The sequence below is a fragment of the Chrysemys picta genome, chromosome 19, assembly GCF_011386835.1.
Source record: "Chrysemys picta bellii isolate R12L10 chromosome 19, ASM1138683v2, whole genome shotgun sequence".
NCBI classification, from domain to species: Eukaryota; Metazoa; Chordata; order Testudines; family Emydidae; genus Chrysemys; species Chrysemys picta.
In genome coordinates, this window is record NC_088809.1 from 22,887,538 (window position 1) to 22,903,824 (window position 16,287).

Genomic DNA, 16,287 nt, shown 5'->3' on the forward strand with positions numbered 1-16,287 from the left:
GCCGTTCACGACCCTGACCTGCATGTAAAAAAGGGTCTTTTCTTCTCCCTCACCCTCAGCCTCTCTGACACGTGCCGAGCGCTTTCTCTTCACGCCAGCGCCGGGTGGATCCCCTGGGGGCTGCGCACACAGGCGGTTGGAGGCTGCAGGCTGCACGCCGCGGGCGGAGGGGTGGCTGGTGACGGATGTGGCTGTGGAGGTCTGCTGGCTTGGGTCCCTGGGGCCTGCAGAGGCAGAGACCCTCTGCTCCGCCATTTTCTCAGGAACGGGGCTCCCGGCAGAGACCCCCTGACGAGGGGGCGACTCCCCTGATCTCTGCGACTCTGAAAGCAGAATGAAAGCCCAACTCCTGTGGCCATTGCCCCCAGCGGCGTGTCCCCCTCCAGCTCCCAGCCCTGTGTCCCAGGTCCAAAGGGGCCCCCCGTGGGCAGGGGGAGGGGTTGGGGAAGGGAACTCCGTGAATACGAATATCAGGGGAGCGACCAGTCAGGGATCTGACATGCTGTGCCCAGGGAAGGGCCAGAGCCCCCTCGCTTGACACACTGGCAACTAGGTTGGACAGAGCCCTAGACAACATCCTGTCGGTGCCGATGGTGCCCTGGCCTGGGGGAGATGGACACTCTGCCCCATTGGTCTGCCCCAGCCTGACATCTATGACCCTGGCATGGTTACCAGGAGCAGCCTGAGACCTGGCTGTGCCCATCTCCAAGGCCCCTGGCTTAGGCTCGTTACCCCAAGGGCCCAGGACTCTGCACTGGCCTCTCTACATGGAAGAGCCATTTTGTGCCCCCAGATATCTCCTCTTCCTGGTGTTTCCTTCACCCCTGGGGGGGCGGGTGTCTGTGTCTCCCCCATCCTCTTTTCCATTTAACCATTTAGAGGGATCTGTCTCTCCCCACTTGGAGTCTGTTTCCCCCACTGTGCCCTGGTGGAGTCTCTGTTTCTCTCCCCCTCCCCCTCTGAGACCTCCCTGGGCCAGGCAGAGAGAGAATTCGAGTTCATCCTTGACCTAGGACCCCTGCCAGCCTCTCCCGCGAGTGTCCTGTGGGCCCAGGGAACGTCCTGCTCACCTGACCCCTCCTGGGCAGCTCCAGGATTCGTCTCTGGGGCGTCAGCAGGAAGCCCCTGGCTGTGCGCCATGGTCCTGGCTCTGGGGACTCGGGTCAAGGCTGGTGCCTGTCACAGTCCTCGAAACCTCCTGGATTCTCTGTCCCAGCACCAGCCAGAAGGTCTGGGTCTCTGCTGGGGAAGGGATGGCGGTTCTGGTCCAATTCTCAGCTAAATCCCCAGATCTCACAGTGCAGGCAGCAGAGACAGGATCACGATTGACCTGAGCCAAGGGTTTGATCCAAGGGGCACCAGACGGTTGTGGTTTAAATCGTCCTGGAATGTTCTGGTCCCAACGGCATCAGGCTGTTTGGATCCAAACGGCTCAGAAGTTCTGAGCTGGGTGAGGTCATTGCCAGCTGGGATGACACTGCTCAGTTCTGTGCGAGCTGCTCTCGGGTCCAGCCGACCCTCCTCATGTCCCGTCCAGGGAGGGCCGAGTTCATGAGGTCCCAGCCAAACCACTCAGCTGGGTCTATGCTGCACAAGGCCCGGGCGGGCCCATCCGGGGTCCGATCAGGGAGGGTGGAGCCATAGCCTCTGGCTTTGTGCTGGCACAGACTGACGAGCAGTACCATTCATATTCGTGTTGATTTGGGTTACGGTAGCGCCAAGAGGCCCAGTCGGGACCAGGGCCATTGTTGGGTGCTGCCCACACCAGAAGGGCTGCCAGTCTGAACAGACAAACAGAAATAGACAGCGAGTCCGAACCCAGGACACCGTAGGCAGCCCGGCCCCAGCACAGAGGTCCTTTGAGATGCCTCCCCCAGCCAGTTTAAATCCCCTAAAGCACCACTCCCCTCTGCCCACGTGCCCCAGGCAGGCCCCCTTGCTGTGCCGCCATTCACCCCACCCTGACCCCACAAATAGAGCTGCAGGCTCCATGTGGGGAGGAAGAGATGGGGGGCAAGCGTACCCCGGTCAGGAGTGTCTAATGGTGGCTCCTGGCTGTGTTTCTTCCTCCCCCGGAAGTCTCTGACACTCCCACCAGCATCTAGCTGTCCCCTAAAGAGACACCAAATCAACAAAGGCCTCTGAAGGCTTAACTCATCCCAACCCCAGCCAATGCCGTGTAACTGTGCCACCTGCACCCAACCCCACCTCCAATTCCGGTCCCAAGGGACCTGAACCCCTGGTCAGAAGTGTGATGTCCACTAGTGGCTCCTCACACCCTGATACACTTGCCCCCCTGTCCCTGAGCTCCCCAGCCCTGGGCACTCTGGCCCATTGATGGCCCCATCGCCGACAGAGGCACCAAGGTCTCCCCAGTCTCTGGGACGTTAATACTGAATCTTTTCCTCTGGGGAGATTCTCTCCTTGCAATTCCCATCCAGCCCTGTAGTAAGTCAGGGAATGGACGTGGTTCTGAGCGGAAAGTGCCAGAATAAATGCTCTGGGTAAGAAGTCGGTGAGGCACATCCCAGCCCCTTTCTCGTAGCTGATGGCTAAGAGCTGTGGCATCGCGGTGTCAGCCGCATGTAGGGCAGGCCCTTGGGGTCCACCATCTGATGTGTAGTCATTTTCTGGTGTGAAGCTGGGCGAGAGCTCCCGCCCCCCAGGCTACACTGAAAAAACCTGAATGGCTGGGAGAGTGCCATTCAAACACACAGCATTAACTCTGACCCTGGGAGGTTGACCGAATGGTGTGGGGCAGCCTGGGAAATTTGGAAAGAAAACAGAGAAGCTGCAGGACAGGAGCCCTGAGCTGGGGCAGGGCGGAAGCTGCTGGCAGGAGAGCCGGCTGCTGGCAAGAGGGGATTTGTGTAAATTCTCAGCCTTCAGCCCCATCCCACTGCCAGGCTGTCTCTCCGTTCACATCCTAGTATTTCAGGGTGGGATAGTTGGTCACCTGCTCCTTGATACGTTGCAGGCTGCATCATGCTAAAGCGCCCATGTCCAGCCTGCAGCTTTGTCCCGTAGTCGTCTCGGGCTCACGTACATACCCGAGGCGTGGAAGAAATGTTGACAGATCCATAAAACTCCTAGTTCTCTCTGAACTGATTGCATATCTTCAGGTGTTGGCATCTGCTGCTGACATACGTCAGCAGCATCGGCCTGGTGTATTTCTAGCAGTGGAAAGGTTTCTGCTTGCGTGTGGCAGGTGGGGCGGGGGGGTTCTGCTCCTTGCCAATTCCTGCATCTGTTGGGAAAGCAAAGGTGTCTTTCAAACTGATGGGTCCTGCCAGGTTTCTAGGTGTCTTTGACCAGGGTCCTTGTCCTGACAAAGCAGGTGCCATGTGGGTCTGTCTGGTAGATTTCTGTGCATGGGTGGGGGGTATAAGCTGGTGGGGGGCTCAGCTCGGATCAGTGGCCTGGGGCTTGGGGCAGCTGGCGCAGGGTGGCCAGGGGCTCCTCTGTCCGCGCTGGGGGGTGGGGCCTGTGAAAGTGAAATGAATTCTATTAAAGAACTAGAATGAATTAAAGAATGCTGTATGTACCTTAGGTTGAAATGAGAAATGCTGCGATCCAGGTGTCAGGAAAGCAGACATTAAGATAGAACAATTGCTCCACTTAAGGGCAATTGGTGAAGCATTAAGCTTAGATGGATACGAGTTAGTAAGGAAGGAGGATATGCATATTGTGCCCCAGGTAAATTTTACCATTTTGCTCTCTTTGTCCCTTTGTTTAGTTTGCGCCCTTTTATCTCTATAAATAAGACTGTTTGGGTCTTGCATGGGGGCTCACATTAACTGAATGTATTAGCAGAGCGCTGTGCTAATAAAACAGAGTGGTCTGACAAATTGTGAGTCCGGAGTGTGACTTTGACAGGCCTCAGGGCTCCGGCGGCTGAGGGGGGTGAAAGATGCAGGGTGGAGCGTGGCCTCGGGCGGAAGGAGTGGGGCTGGGGCTCGCGTGTCCCTGAAGTGGAGGTTCACATGCCACCTGTGCTTGTGTGTCTCTGATGTCATCTTTGGGGCGGGGTTTGTCTGCACTTTGCTCTGGGCGGCTCAGGTGCCTGGCCCCCGTCAGGCATTGTACAAACAGTCCATGCTACAGAGGGGAGAGCAGAGCCAGCCCCGCCGTGGAAAGCACTCGTGAGCTCTGGCACTGACGGTCGCCGCGGGGGAGCTTCCCGTGGGATTTGAGTGACTTACGTACATGACGCTCTCATCTCCGCACCGGGATCGGAGACGTCCCACATCTCACTTGGTTTGGCGACAGGCCCTTCCCGTCGGCACAGCGGGTTCCAGCTGCCCTAGGGGACAAAGGAGAAGTGTCGCTTTCTTCCAACGCTGAACAAGGGACTTTATTAGAGTGAGGGGAGCAGGATTAACCCCACGGCTGCTCTGTCTCTCTCTGCTTCTTTGACCCTTCCCAGCCCCCTGGACCTGGCTCCCTGCCATAGATTTAAAGTGACAGTATGCCTATTCTTCCACACTCACCCCCCCGCCTTGTCTGCATTAATAATCTCTAACAAGAGCTGATGTCTGACAACAAATGATTGAGCCCAGGGAGTCACCGGCTTTCACACTTGTCCCGAGCGGCTCAGTGCCAGTGACGGCACGGGGCAATGGGGATTGGGCCCCGGGGTGGGGAGTCTGCAGCCTCCCCCAGGTGCTTGTCCTGTCCAGTGCCCTCCTCTGCTCCTGGAGTCCTGCAGGTTTTCCTGATATTGAACCTCCATTATCCTTGCTGCAGGATCAGCCTCCGTCCTTTTCACAAGACCTCCCTGCAGATCTGCAGATGTCTGCAATTCCCCTGGGCCCTCTGCTGCAGACCGGCCACCCCCCGGCCTTGTCCTTTCCTGAGAGGTTTTCCTGCCCAGGCGTTTGATCCCGGTGGCTGTTCTCTAACTCTCCCCGTCCCAGTGTCCTGCCCAAAGTGCAGGGCTCAGCGCAGAATGCAGCTTCCCACAAGGCCCAGACAGCCTCTGCCTGCAGTGTGCCTTCCACCAAGAACTGCTCAGACTTCAGAAGGACCCAGCTCCTCAGCCTGTCCCTCCTCTGTGGACTCCCCACTGCTGGCTGGTCACGGTGGCACTTTGCCGGCAGCTCTGAATGCTGGGTGCAAAGCTCCTCACGACAACCTGTCCCTGCAAGGGGTATGTGCAATAACAATGGTGATCTCCGCGCTGCTGCAGGACGGCACCAGCGGGGGGTTCCCTGGGTGTCATGAGGGAAGCTGTGTCCCCCCCTCCTAGCGTGGCAGCCAGCCCCGCCCCCCGTTACACACTCCCAGACCACCCAAGTGCCACCAGCCCTGGAGTGCCGGGAGGGAGGTTGAGCGGCAGATGCGCCCCACCCCCATCCCCGGAGCACAGGCCGGTCCCCCTTAGCCCCCCAGCTTGGGGCCCCGGCCACGGGGGGAAGAGCCCCCAGCACCACAGCCCAGGAAGCAGGAAGGGGATTGAGTGTGGGCAGGGCCACGCAAGGCTGTTGGGGAGGTACGTCCTCCCCCTGCCTTTGATACCCACCGACCATGGCCCTGGGCTCTTTTAAATCGCGTGGGTGAGCCGCAGGGCTCCCAGGCACACACCGGGTGGTACTGGCTGCGGCGAAGGCAGCCGGGTGGGCACGTGGACGCCGTGGCCGAGCCGGAAGCGCATGCCCAGCAGCGCAGCCGGCAGCACCGCCCAAAAACCTCAGCCATCCCTTTCCAGGGGGCCCATTGGCTGTTCTGCCGATTGCTGTCGGCCAGCCTGGAGATGGCATGTGCCCAGAGCTGGTCACACGTGTGCCTGGCCGCGCACCTGAGGGGTCCAGTTAGAAATGCCTGTCATGGGGAGGGGGCGGCGTTGGGCCAGAGTACCCGCCTCTCCGCTGGGAGAAAGCCCAGCACCACACCCATGAGGAACAACTCCTGATCTGCTCTGTCGGGGCAGGGTTAGCGCCCTCCATGGGACAGTCCCAGCAGGTCATGGGGTCCTGTGGGACACTGGGGTCATCTGCATTGGGCTCTGCGCCCGGGCACCGGCTCTGGGGCACCAGCGCCCCCACTTCCACAGAAGCCGGTCTTCAGCACCTCTTTCAAGGGGTTTGTGGGAAGATAGCGCTGCATGGGGGAGGGGCGAACCCCATGCACAGAGGTGCCTGCCCCTGTGGAGAAGTGGGGGGCATGACTGACCCAATGTTGGCCAGGAAGTGCTAGCCACAGGAGCGTAGATAGGGGTGAGCAGAGGGAGCGGCCGCGCTCCCACTGCACATTCTCCCAAAGTGGTGCCTTAGGCGCCGACTCCCTAGGCGCTCCAGGGCTGGAGCACCCACGGGCAGCCCAGCTCCCCAGCCCCCACCCTGCCCCTAGCTCCCCTCCGCCTCCTCCCCTGAGGGCGCTGCCGCGCTCTGCTTCTCCCCCTGGCTCCCAGCGCTGGAGCAGCTGATTCGCGACAAGCCTGGGAGGGACGGGGGGAACGGGGCATGCTGGGGAAGAGGTGGGGCCAGGGCGGGGATTTGGGGCGGGGTTGTGACGTTATTGACATAAACTGGGACCGTATAGATCATTGTTGCATCCAAGGTCCTGTATTGGCATGCAAATCTTGTATAAAGGGGGTCAAATGGGGTGTCTAGGACAAGGTTATGGTTTACTGGTTATGATTATGCTGTCTATATGTGTGTATCAGTTTTGTAGTCGAAGTTATGAATATTGGCTCTATACTGTCTGTATAGCAAACTTATGCTATGCTGCTGGGTGACATCCCAGACAAGCTGAGATTAGCTCTGCCTAGCCTGCTTGATGGCCCATTAAGGACCATCAGCTATACAATGGACCCATTGAGAGAAGGCAGATACGCCTTGTAACTCAGCAAAGTATGCAGGGACTGGCCCATGTGACTCCAGACTCCATTTTGCTGTAATTTTCCACAGTAAGAACAAAGAGGTGTTCTTACACCTGGAAAAGACTATATAAGGCTGATGCCTCATCTCCATCTGGTCTTCAATCCTGCTTCGTACCTCTGGAGGAATTTTGCTACAAGCTAAAGCTTTGAACAAAGGACTGAGGACCCATCCCAGCGGGGGATGTATTCCAGAGACTTGATTTGAACCTGCAGTTTATTCCATCGCTGCTGCAAGCCTGAACCAAGAACTTTGCCATTACTGTATGTAATTGATTCCATTTAACCAATTCTAACTCTCATCTCTATCTTTTTCCTTTTATGAATAAACCTTTAGATTTTAGATTCTAAAGGATTGGCAACAGCGTGATTTGTGGGTAAGATCCGATTTGTATATTGACCTGGGTCTGGGGCTTGGTCCTTTGGGATCAGGAGAACCTTTTTCTTTTACTGGGGTATTGGTTTTCATAACCATTTGTCCCCATAACGAGTGGCACTGGTGGTAATACTGGGAAACTGGAGTGTCTAAGGAGATTGCTTGTGAGACTTGCGGTTAGCCAGGGGGTGAGACCGAAGTTCTCCTAGTCTGGCTGGTTTGGTTTGCCTTAGAGGTGGAAAAAACCCAGCCTTGGGCTGTAACTGCCCTATTTGAGCAATTTGTCCTGAGTTGGCACTCTCAGTTGGGTTCCGCCAGAACCGCATTGTCACAGGGGTCCAATGGGGTAGGGAGGGGGCTGTAACACTGAACTGCTTATTCTTCCATATTCCCCAACGTGAGACTGGGGAGGCCTGGGGGTAACTGGGAGCACTGGAAAACTGTACCAGGAGCAGAACAAATAGGAGTCCTACAGGAGGAGAAAGCCCTGGGCAGGAACGAGCCAGGGTACAGAAGCTCGGTAACGGGGCTCCAGCGAGAGACTCACACAGCACCGGGGCTGGAATTGTGCCGGAACACTCCGGAACGCCATTCTAGCACCTTCTGGAGGAGCTGCAATGGCAGTTGGGTGCTGCCAATGTCACTTAGCGGTGGACTTGGAAGCATGTTCCAGTACTTTTTTTTTTTTTTAAAGGACTGGAGCACTCCTCAGTATGTAGCAGCCTCATGCCCACGTTCCTGAGCCCAAGGCCTGCAGACAACCCGAGGGACTTGGACCCCAGCCCAGAGAATGCCCTGGAGCGGTGAGGAACATGAGTTTAGTGTTGATTGTTTTGTATGATCTGTGCTCTCCTGTGCTCTACGTGATGAAGTATAAAAGTGCATTAATGTGTTAGAGTCTCAGGAAAGTGTCTCGCTCTTCACAACTACTGCATGCCCCCGAGGGGTTCAGTGCTAAAACTGACGCATCACACCTTTTGGAGTTCTGGGAGAGAGGTGTGTTTAAATATCAGGAACTCAGGGGGGTCAGGGATGCAACCAGAGGGACTAGGTAGCTGGATAGCAGCTTCCAACATGCACCGAAGTCTGTGCCCTAAGGGTGGGCCCAGGGATCCCGAGATTGGGGCAGTGGCTGGATTCTGTTCTTTATCCCAGGGATAAAGAGTTCATGGGCTGGAATGCCCCTCACAGCAATGTTAGCGGGTGGCCAGCAGGGGGCACTTACAAGGATATGACACGGGTCCTTCTCTCTGAGCATCTTGAAGCATTTGGCAGCGGGTGGCACCGTTTTGTGTGTGTTCGCTCCCCCTGCTCCTAGAACCTGGCTACGCCCCTGCTAGCCAGGTCCCCAGTCCACAGCTCTGCTCCCCTGGAGAGACTGACCAGCAGAGCAGCAGACTCTGAGAGCCCCATCCCTGCCTCTCCGCAGCATTGCCGCCACCGACCAGCTCAGCTCCTCCAGCACAGGGTCACTAGCTGCCCACTGGCCTCTCCTGCCCTAGGGCCGGGCACTGCTGGCTTTCCTGGGGCTGTGCAGGGGGCTGCCGGGCGGTGACGGTCTCCCATCTGCCTCTGATTCTAGCATCCCGCCAGCTCCCCGCCCCAGGGACATCAGCAACCAGCCAGGCTGCGCGTGGAACCAGGGGCAGAAGGCCAGGACCCACCACACTCACCCCGAGAGCCAGACTCTCCCGTCCCTGCAAGTGAAGACCCTTCTCTGCCCCGGTCCCTGGCTCTTCTACCTACAGGTCTGTGAGCAAGTCATTCCCTGGTGGTTTATTGCAATGCAACCCCCCCACCCCCTCCGCCAGCGCTCTCCTCTCCCACCTCTGCCGTCCGGGCTCTCCCTGGCACCCACGGGCTCACCTGCTTTCACAGAAGGTAGATCTACAACTGCCAAGGCGTGGATGTCCCTCGAGAGACAGGGCAACTCCTGAGAGCGCGCCCTGCGTTCCCTCACTGTCTCAGGTGGGATCTCAGTTCTCTGCCCATGGCTCCAGCTCTCCTTCCGCTCTCTCTCCTCCCTGGGGCTACCCACCCCTCCCAGCTTGGCCCCCGCTGCTGCTGTGGTGTCCTGCCGTTTATCCCCTGCCCTATGTCACTAGGGGGGATGACAGAGATGGGCCCCAACGCTGTACAATACACATCCCTGTAGAACACTATGAACTCGCTCGGGATGGCTAATGTTGCCAGTGGTGTCTGAGAGGGAGAGCAAGTCACCATGCGGCACTTCCCCGCAGTTCAGAGGTTCCCACGATGCCACCTCTGAGTCCCATCAGCCTGCTGTGGCACCTCTTAGCACAGGGCCCAGCGCCGTTTTTAATCCCTGGGCACGATTGGCTCAGACTCCCAGCCAAGACTTTAAAAAGTGCCCAGCGATTTTGGGTCCCTTGACTTTTGGGCCCCAACTGGACACAGTTTAAAGAGGCCCGATTTTCAGAGGGTGAAAATAAGCACTGAAAATAAGGCCTCTTGCATGTGTCTGAATATGGGCCCTCAAAATCACGTCACTGGATGAAATCTTGACCGCCTCCTCAGCTGTGACCACGGCCTGTCTCACCTAACCCCAGCGCTGTCGTTTGCTCATGGTCCCATCCTCCTTGAGGCTTCCACGCATTATTTCTGCCATTATCTTACTCGAAATGAAAGCTAGATTTTCCAGGAGGGACTTTAAGGATCTCTTATTACTGTATTTGAAGCCTGGCAGCTCATTTGCTTCTATCTGGGGCCTCGTCTACACAGGAACATTAATCTGGATCCAGTAAAGGTGTGAATTAAAACTGGATTAGTTAAACTGGATTAATCCCCTATGTTCACACTCTAATTTGGAATAAAATTGGCCTTAATTCAAGTTTAGTTCAGTTCACATCCTGATCCACTATAAGTATACTGGTATGATAATGCCAGTGAATCTCCCCCTGCAGACAAGCTCTGGGAGAACGGTGTCGCCCGCACAGGTGATCACCTCAGTGTGCCGCAGATCCCCCCGGGAGCACCAGTGGAGTTGTCTGCTAGAAAGGGGACTGATTTATGGCTGCTAATTAGGGGCTGGATTGGGGTCCGCCCCCGGGGGGTGGGAGAGGAGGAGGCTGCCAGGAACAATGGCTTAGGGCAGCAGATTGTTCCCCTAGAGGCACATGGACGTAGTAGACAGCCCCCACCTAGTGTGGGGGAGGGACAGGGTCCTGGCTGTACCCGCTGGTCTGCAGATGGGCACTGTGGGCAGCTGGATGGTGCAGGGAGCGGGCTGCGTGCCAGGCTGTGTGGGAAGGGTTTGCTTCCGGCATCACAGTCATCACAGCCCCGCACAGCCCCGCACGGCCCCGACGCAGCACAGGGCCCAAATGGCAGGGCCCAGCCTGTGGCAATGGTAAAAATGAATCTCAGCCTAAGCGCAAGGTGCTTTGGGCAACAGGTTCAAGGCAACAATGGATGTGTTATTCCTTGACTTTAGCAAAGCTTTTGATACGGTCTCCCACAGTATTCTTGCCGCCAAGTTAAAGAAGTATGGGCTGGATGAATGGACTGTAAGGTGGATAGAAAGCTGGCTAGATCGTCGGGCTCAACGGGTAGTGATCAATGGCTCCATGTCTAGTTGGCAGCCGGATTCAAGCGGAGTGCCCCAAGGGTCGGTCCTGGGGCCGGTTTTGTTTAATATCTTTATTAATGATCTGGAGGATGGTGTGGACTGTACTCTCAGCAAGTTTGCAGATGACACTAAACTAGGAGGCATGGTAGATACACTAGAGGGTAGGGATCGGATACAGAGGGACCTAGACAAATTAGAGGATTGGGCCAAAAATAACCTGATGAGGTTCAACAAGGACAAGTGCAGAGTCCTGCACTTAGGACTGAAGAATCCCATGCACTGCTACAGACTAGGGACCGAATGGCTAGGTAGTAGTTCTGCAGAAAAGGACCTAGGGGTCACAGTGGACGAGAAGCTGGATATGAGTCAACAGTGTGCTCTTGTTGCCAAGAAGGCTAACGGCATTTTGGGCTGTATAAGTAGAGGCATTGCCAGCAGATCGAGGAACGTGATCGTTCCCCTTTATTCGACATTGGTGAGGCCTCATCTGGAATACTGTGTCCAGTTTTGGGCCCCACACTACAAGAAGGATGTAGAAAAATTGGAAAGAATCCAGCGGAGGGCAACAAAAATGATTAGGGGTCTGGAGCACATGACTTATGAGGAGAGGCTGAGGGAACTGGGATTGTTTAGTCTCCAGAAGAGAAGAATGAGGGGGGATTTGATAGCAGCCTTCAACTACCTGAAGGGGGGTTCCAAAGAGGATGGAGCTCGGCTGTTCTCAGTGGTACCAGATGACAGAACAAGGAGCAATGGTCTCAAGTTGCAGTGGGGGAGGTCCAGGTTGGATATCAGGAAAAACTATTTCACTAGGAGGGTGGTGAAACACTGGAATGCGTTATCTAGGGAGGTGGTGGAGTCTCCTTCCTTGGAGGTTTTTAAGGCCCGGCTTGACAAAGCCCTGGCTGGGATGATTTAGCTGGGAATTGGTCCTGCTTTGAGCAGGGGGTTGGACTAGATGACCTCTTGAGGTCCCTTCCAACCCTGAGATTCTATGATTCTATGATTCTATGAATACAATGGCGCCAGCGCCCTCTAGTGACTGCCTGTGTAAATACAGCGCGTCTGGTGGCATTGCTGCCTCCCAGAGGCAATGACCTCTGACACTGGTGGTACAAATTCTTCCCGGGCCTGCTGCCTTTGTGGTCCGTATGCAGCAGCTGTTAGCTGTGAGGGCACGAGCTGTCGGGGGCTTTTCCGCTCCCCCAGTCACCAATACGTTTTTGCAAGCAGTGTGTTTAAGTCGCAATGGGTCGGGATTTACGTTCATGTCAGGATCCTGGTTTCTGAACTTCCTTAACTCTGTCTAAGCCAGGGAAAGTTTGCAAACACTTCCCATCAGCACCAGCACCGGGCCAGCCCCATGGGTCATAGCTGTTGACGTCACTAGGCATCACCCTAGGTAACTCGGGAGGGTGGAAGGCCACTAAGTGTCAATGAAGCCTTCCTGCACTAGGCCTAAGTGAACCAAACTCTATCCTTCCATGTTTAAACTCTAATCAACCTCAAAAGCCAGGTGCAATTGGAATATGTAAGCAACCAGTTATCTGTGTGCAATCCCCTGCTCAAGCGGTAATAATGAGGCCTGCATGTTTCTGGCTGAAGGGAAAAAGGACAAGATAACGGTTTAAAGAAGTTACTAACAAGCTAGGCTTATAGCTGCCAAGAATGACTTAACTGCTTAAATGTAATCGTTATTTGCTTAGTAACTATTGCCAGGGACGGGAGGGGTAGAGGGAGGAATCGGGGGGGAGAAAGGGAGGGCTAGAGGGGAAAGGGGGGGGGGGTGAGGCTTAACTGCAAAATGTATAAAAGAAGAAAAACTGTTCCTGTTAGTGTGCTTGATTTGAGACTTGCCAGTCTCCTTGCACCGCTTTGGGATCCCAAATAAACTTTGTTTGCTTCTCCACCTGGTGTGTTTATTGGCGCGAAGCACACTGGGCAACGAACCCGCTGTTGCTTTGCCTCGGGCACTCTGTGCTGGCAACATAGCGGCCGTGGGAGCCTGAGGGAATCTGGGCTGCTGGCTTTTTTTAGACACCGTGTTAGCTGTCCCTGCTCAGAGTAGGTATCATGGATCGGGCGCTTAAAACAGCGTCCACAGCTGACGTCCGAGAGAGGTAGATCAGAGCAGGGCCAATGTAATGGACGGGGCACCATTGGTAGGGACTTGAGACTCTGCTCTAAAAGCAGGATCGGCCGCTGCTCATGTTAAATAACCAGCTGTGTGAACCCAAGCGCTGGAGGGGACGCAAACCGCTGTCTATGGCCTGGCCACTGAAGGGGGACAGAGACACCATGTGACCGTGGGTTACGGTAGCAACAGTGCAGACAAGGCTGCAGGGGACGGGCACCGGCAGGGTTTGTGGCGCACAGCCCTGCAGCCAAGCAATGAAGGGGGCGGTTCAGCTCAAAGTGGCAATGGCTTTTTTAACCCTTTAAAGAAGATCCCCGGGGCAGCCGTGCAATGACGTCGTGTAAGAACATCGCTGGGACGCGGGATCGTAACAGGGCAAAGCTTAGGTGAGAATCCAACTGAAGACGTCACCAGAGGATCTATTAGTTTACAAACCAGTGTCACAGCACGGGCAGCTCATGATTTTGGTGTTTTTGGCTTAAAGCCCCAGCTCCCAGACTCCTGTGATCCCAGGGGACTCTCGGCTGTCGTTTTTCTTTGAAACGTGACCCCTCGAGGTTCAAAAAGCAGAAGGCAAATAAAAGACAGCGTGGTGGGGCCTAGGTCAGCGCTCCAGCCTGGGACACAGGGAGACTGGCTTCAGGCCCCTGCGCCACCGCAGACTCCCTGCGGGACCTAATTTCCATTGAGTCTAAACACCTTTGAGCGTCTGGGCCTTAGTCTCTCTCAGCCTCAGCTCCCCAGCTGTCCAATGGGGATACCAGCCCTGCCGCACGAGGTGCTGTGAGGGTAAATACTGTAGAGACTGGGGGATGCTCCAATACTACGGGATGGGAGACAGGTGTAACTTTAGGAAAAAAATCTCATGGTTTTGAAGCCAGGCTGACTAGTGGTGCTCGAATGCCTGGGCTGAGCCATGCTGCGGTCACAGCCCCATCTACTGCTAAGGTTAGAAAACCTGTCTCAGCACCTCTGTAAACTGTTACCCCTACAGCTAATCTCTGTCATGCTGCCGGCCGGGCCCCAAGAGCGTGCGTACCAACCCCAGGGCACAAACCCCAAACTGGCTGTGAGGTCTCCACTTAGATTTCACCAGCCAATCATCAAGTGCAAACTCCTCAGGCGCTAAAAAGCCTAACCATGGAGTCACAGAACCTTTATGACTAACAGATGTATTGGAGCATAAGCTTTCATGGGTGAATACCCACTTCGTCAGACGCAGCAATATTCAGGTTACTCCCAGTCCCAAAGGATCAGTCACTTACCCCAGGTCAATTGTACCTTAAATCTCATACCAAAGACAACGTTTGTAGACAATCCTATAATAAACGATATAGGGATTTATTAACAGTAAAAGGAAACTACAGGGTTATTTACAAGGTTAAAGCAGGTAAACATACACGCACAAATGAGTTACAATCTTAAGTTTCAAAAGGTAATAGAAGTCTATAATAAGCAAGCTCTATATGTCCTTTAAGACTAAGCAACTGGGGATCTCTTGCTTATGCCTAACAAACCTTGCCCCCCCAGACTCCAAGCAGCACAAAGATAATCAGCGCCTCCTTGTTAGGGGTTTTATCCCCCTCCTCTCATGTGCTCTGAGCTGCAGCCTCAACTGATGTGAGGAATCCAATTGCATGACTCATCTTCATTGGGGGGTGGCGGGAAGAGCAGAGCAAGAAAGTCTTTTGTCCTTTGTCCACAATAGTCCATCTGGTGTCCATGGGCCTTTCTTGCTAAGCAGGATGTAACACCTTCAGTTGCAGATCCGTCCATCACACGAGTTAATCTCTCTCTCCAGTTGGGTGATTTATACAGTTACAGAGGCTTACAATATAACTGCTCAAATACTACCTTGCCATATAGGATACAGATGTTATACATTAGATTAAAGCTGCAGCAACTCACATGCATTTAATGCAGTCTAAAGGCTAAACACATTCTTATAATTCAAATAACTGTTTTAACAACACTAATACACAGGGGAGCAAGACTGTTTCCAGCTCTGTATTTGGCTGTGTTCAGCGGAGACAGGGGGACCTTGGCATGAGCTGGCACCTGGTCTGCTAGCGTCATAATCTCACACGGCACCTGCCGAGAGCTGCAGGCTCTCAAGAGAAGCCAGAGCTCGGATGAGAAATGCAGGAGTGTAGCAGAGACAGCCTGCCCTTATAAGAGGACAGTGGGCCAGGAGCAGACAGACTCTCTCTACCTCCAGGGAGGCCGGGCCGGGCCTACCTAGAGGTGCCTAGAGTGAGGCAGGGCTGGGGAAAGGCCAGAGGGGCTGGGGAGCTCCAGGCTGACAACTCCCCAGGCTGCAGGGCCTTGTCCAAGGTTAGGGTTACCATAGTTAAGGTTTTAAAAAAAGGGGCCCTGGCCCCGCTCCTTCCCCTCCCCAACTCCACCCCTCCCGCAAAGTCCCCGCCCCAACTCCGCCCCCTCCCTTGAGCGCCCCGCATTCCCCCTCCTCCCTCCCAGCCACACGAAACACCTGCCCGAGCGCTACCGGCTTCACGGTTTGCCGGGCAGCCCCCAGACCTCCAGACCCACTGCGCCCCCGGCCGGGCACTTCCCCAGCGCAGCCGGAGTCCGTGAGGGGAAGCGCCCGGCCGGGGGCAGGGTCTGGAGATCTGGGGGCTGCCCGGCAAACCGTGAAGCCGGTAGCACTCGGGCAACTCCGCTCTTCAGCTGCACAGAGCTGAGGAGTCAGGGAGCAGCAGCAGTCGCCGGAGCCTGCTCTAGGGTAAGCCAGGGATGCCGGCAAAGCTGGGAGTATTTTTCCCGGACACGTTCGGCTTTTTGGAAATTCCCCCCAGACGAGGGTTTGATTACCAAAACGCCGGACATGTCCGGGACAAAACGGACGTATGGTAACCCTATCCAAGGCCCCATAGAGGCACTGGGTTGCAGAGAGAGGCAGCAGGTCCAGACCTGACCTTGCCTATGATGAGTGGCTGACACTGCAGCCCACCCCAGGGCGCGGGGGCTAGTCGGTGACTGGCAGTAGCCCAGAGTGAGGCAGGGTGGGGATTAGAGGGATGGGGGTTCCCCAGAGAGGGGAGACCCAGAGGTAGAGTGTGGGGGCATTGCCAGGGGGCAGCACCCCAGATAAAAGGGCACCAGGGTCTGGGAGGGACACGGGGCCAGCGGTAAGGCGGATCACTGGCCTGCAGAGGGCGCTCCGGAGGCTGGCGAGGTAATTCCCTGAGATGACCAGCAGGAGGTGCCGCAGGGGTGAGTCCCACATTGCTACACCCCCCCAAACAGTGCAGGTGAAAATGGATTTTTTTGCTACAAAAAGGCCATTT

The 16,287-nt window shown here is 55.6% G+C and overlaps 1 protein-coding gene across 1 annotated transcript in view; it reads left to right on the forward strand.

The window, feature by feature from the left end:
• Nucleotides 1-9,288, forward strand: part of LOC103307124 (PHD finger protein 7) — a 210,594-nt gene extending 201,306 nt beyond the window's left edge. The window contains exon 9 of the mRNA XM_065573512.1: nucleotides 8,836-9,288. Within this exon, the coding sequence (XP_065429584.1) occupies nucleotides 8,836-8,960 (125 nt within the window). The 3' untranslated portion in view covers nucleotides 8,961-9,288. The remainder of the gene's footprint in view (nucleotides 1-8,835) is intronic.
• The last annotated feature ends 6,999 nt before the right edge of the window (nucleotides 9,289-16,287 follow it).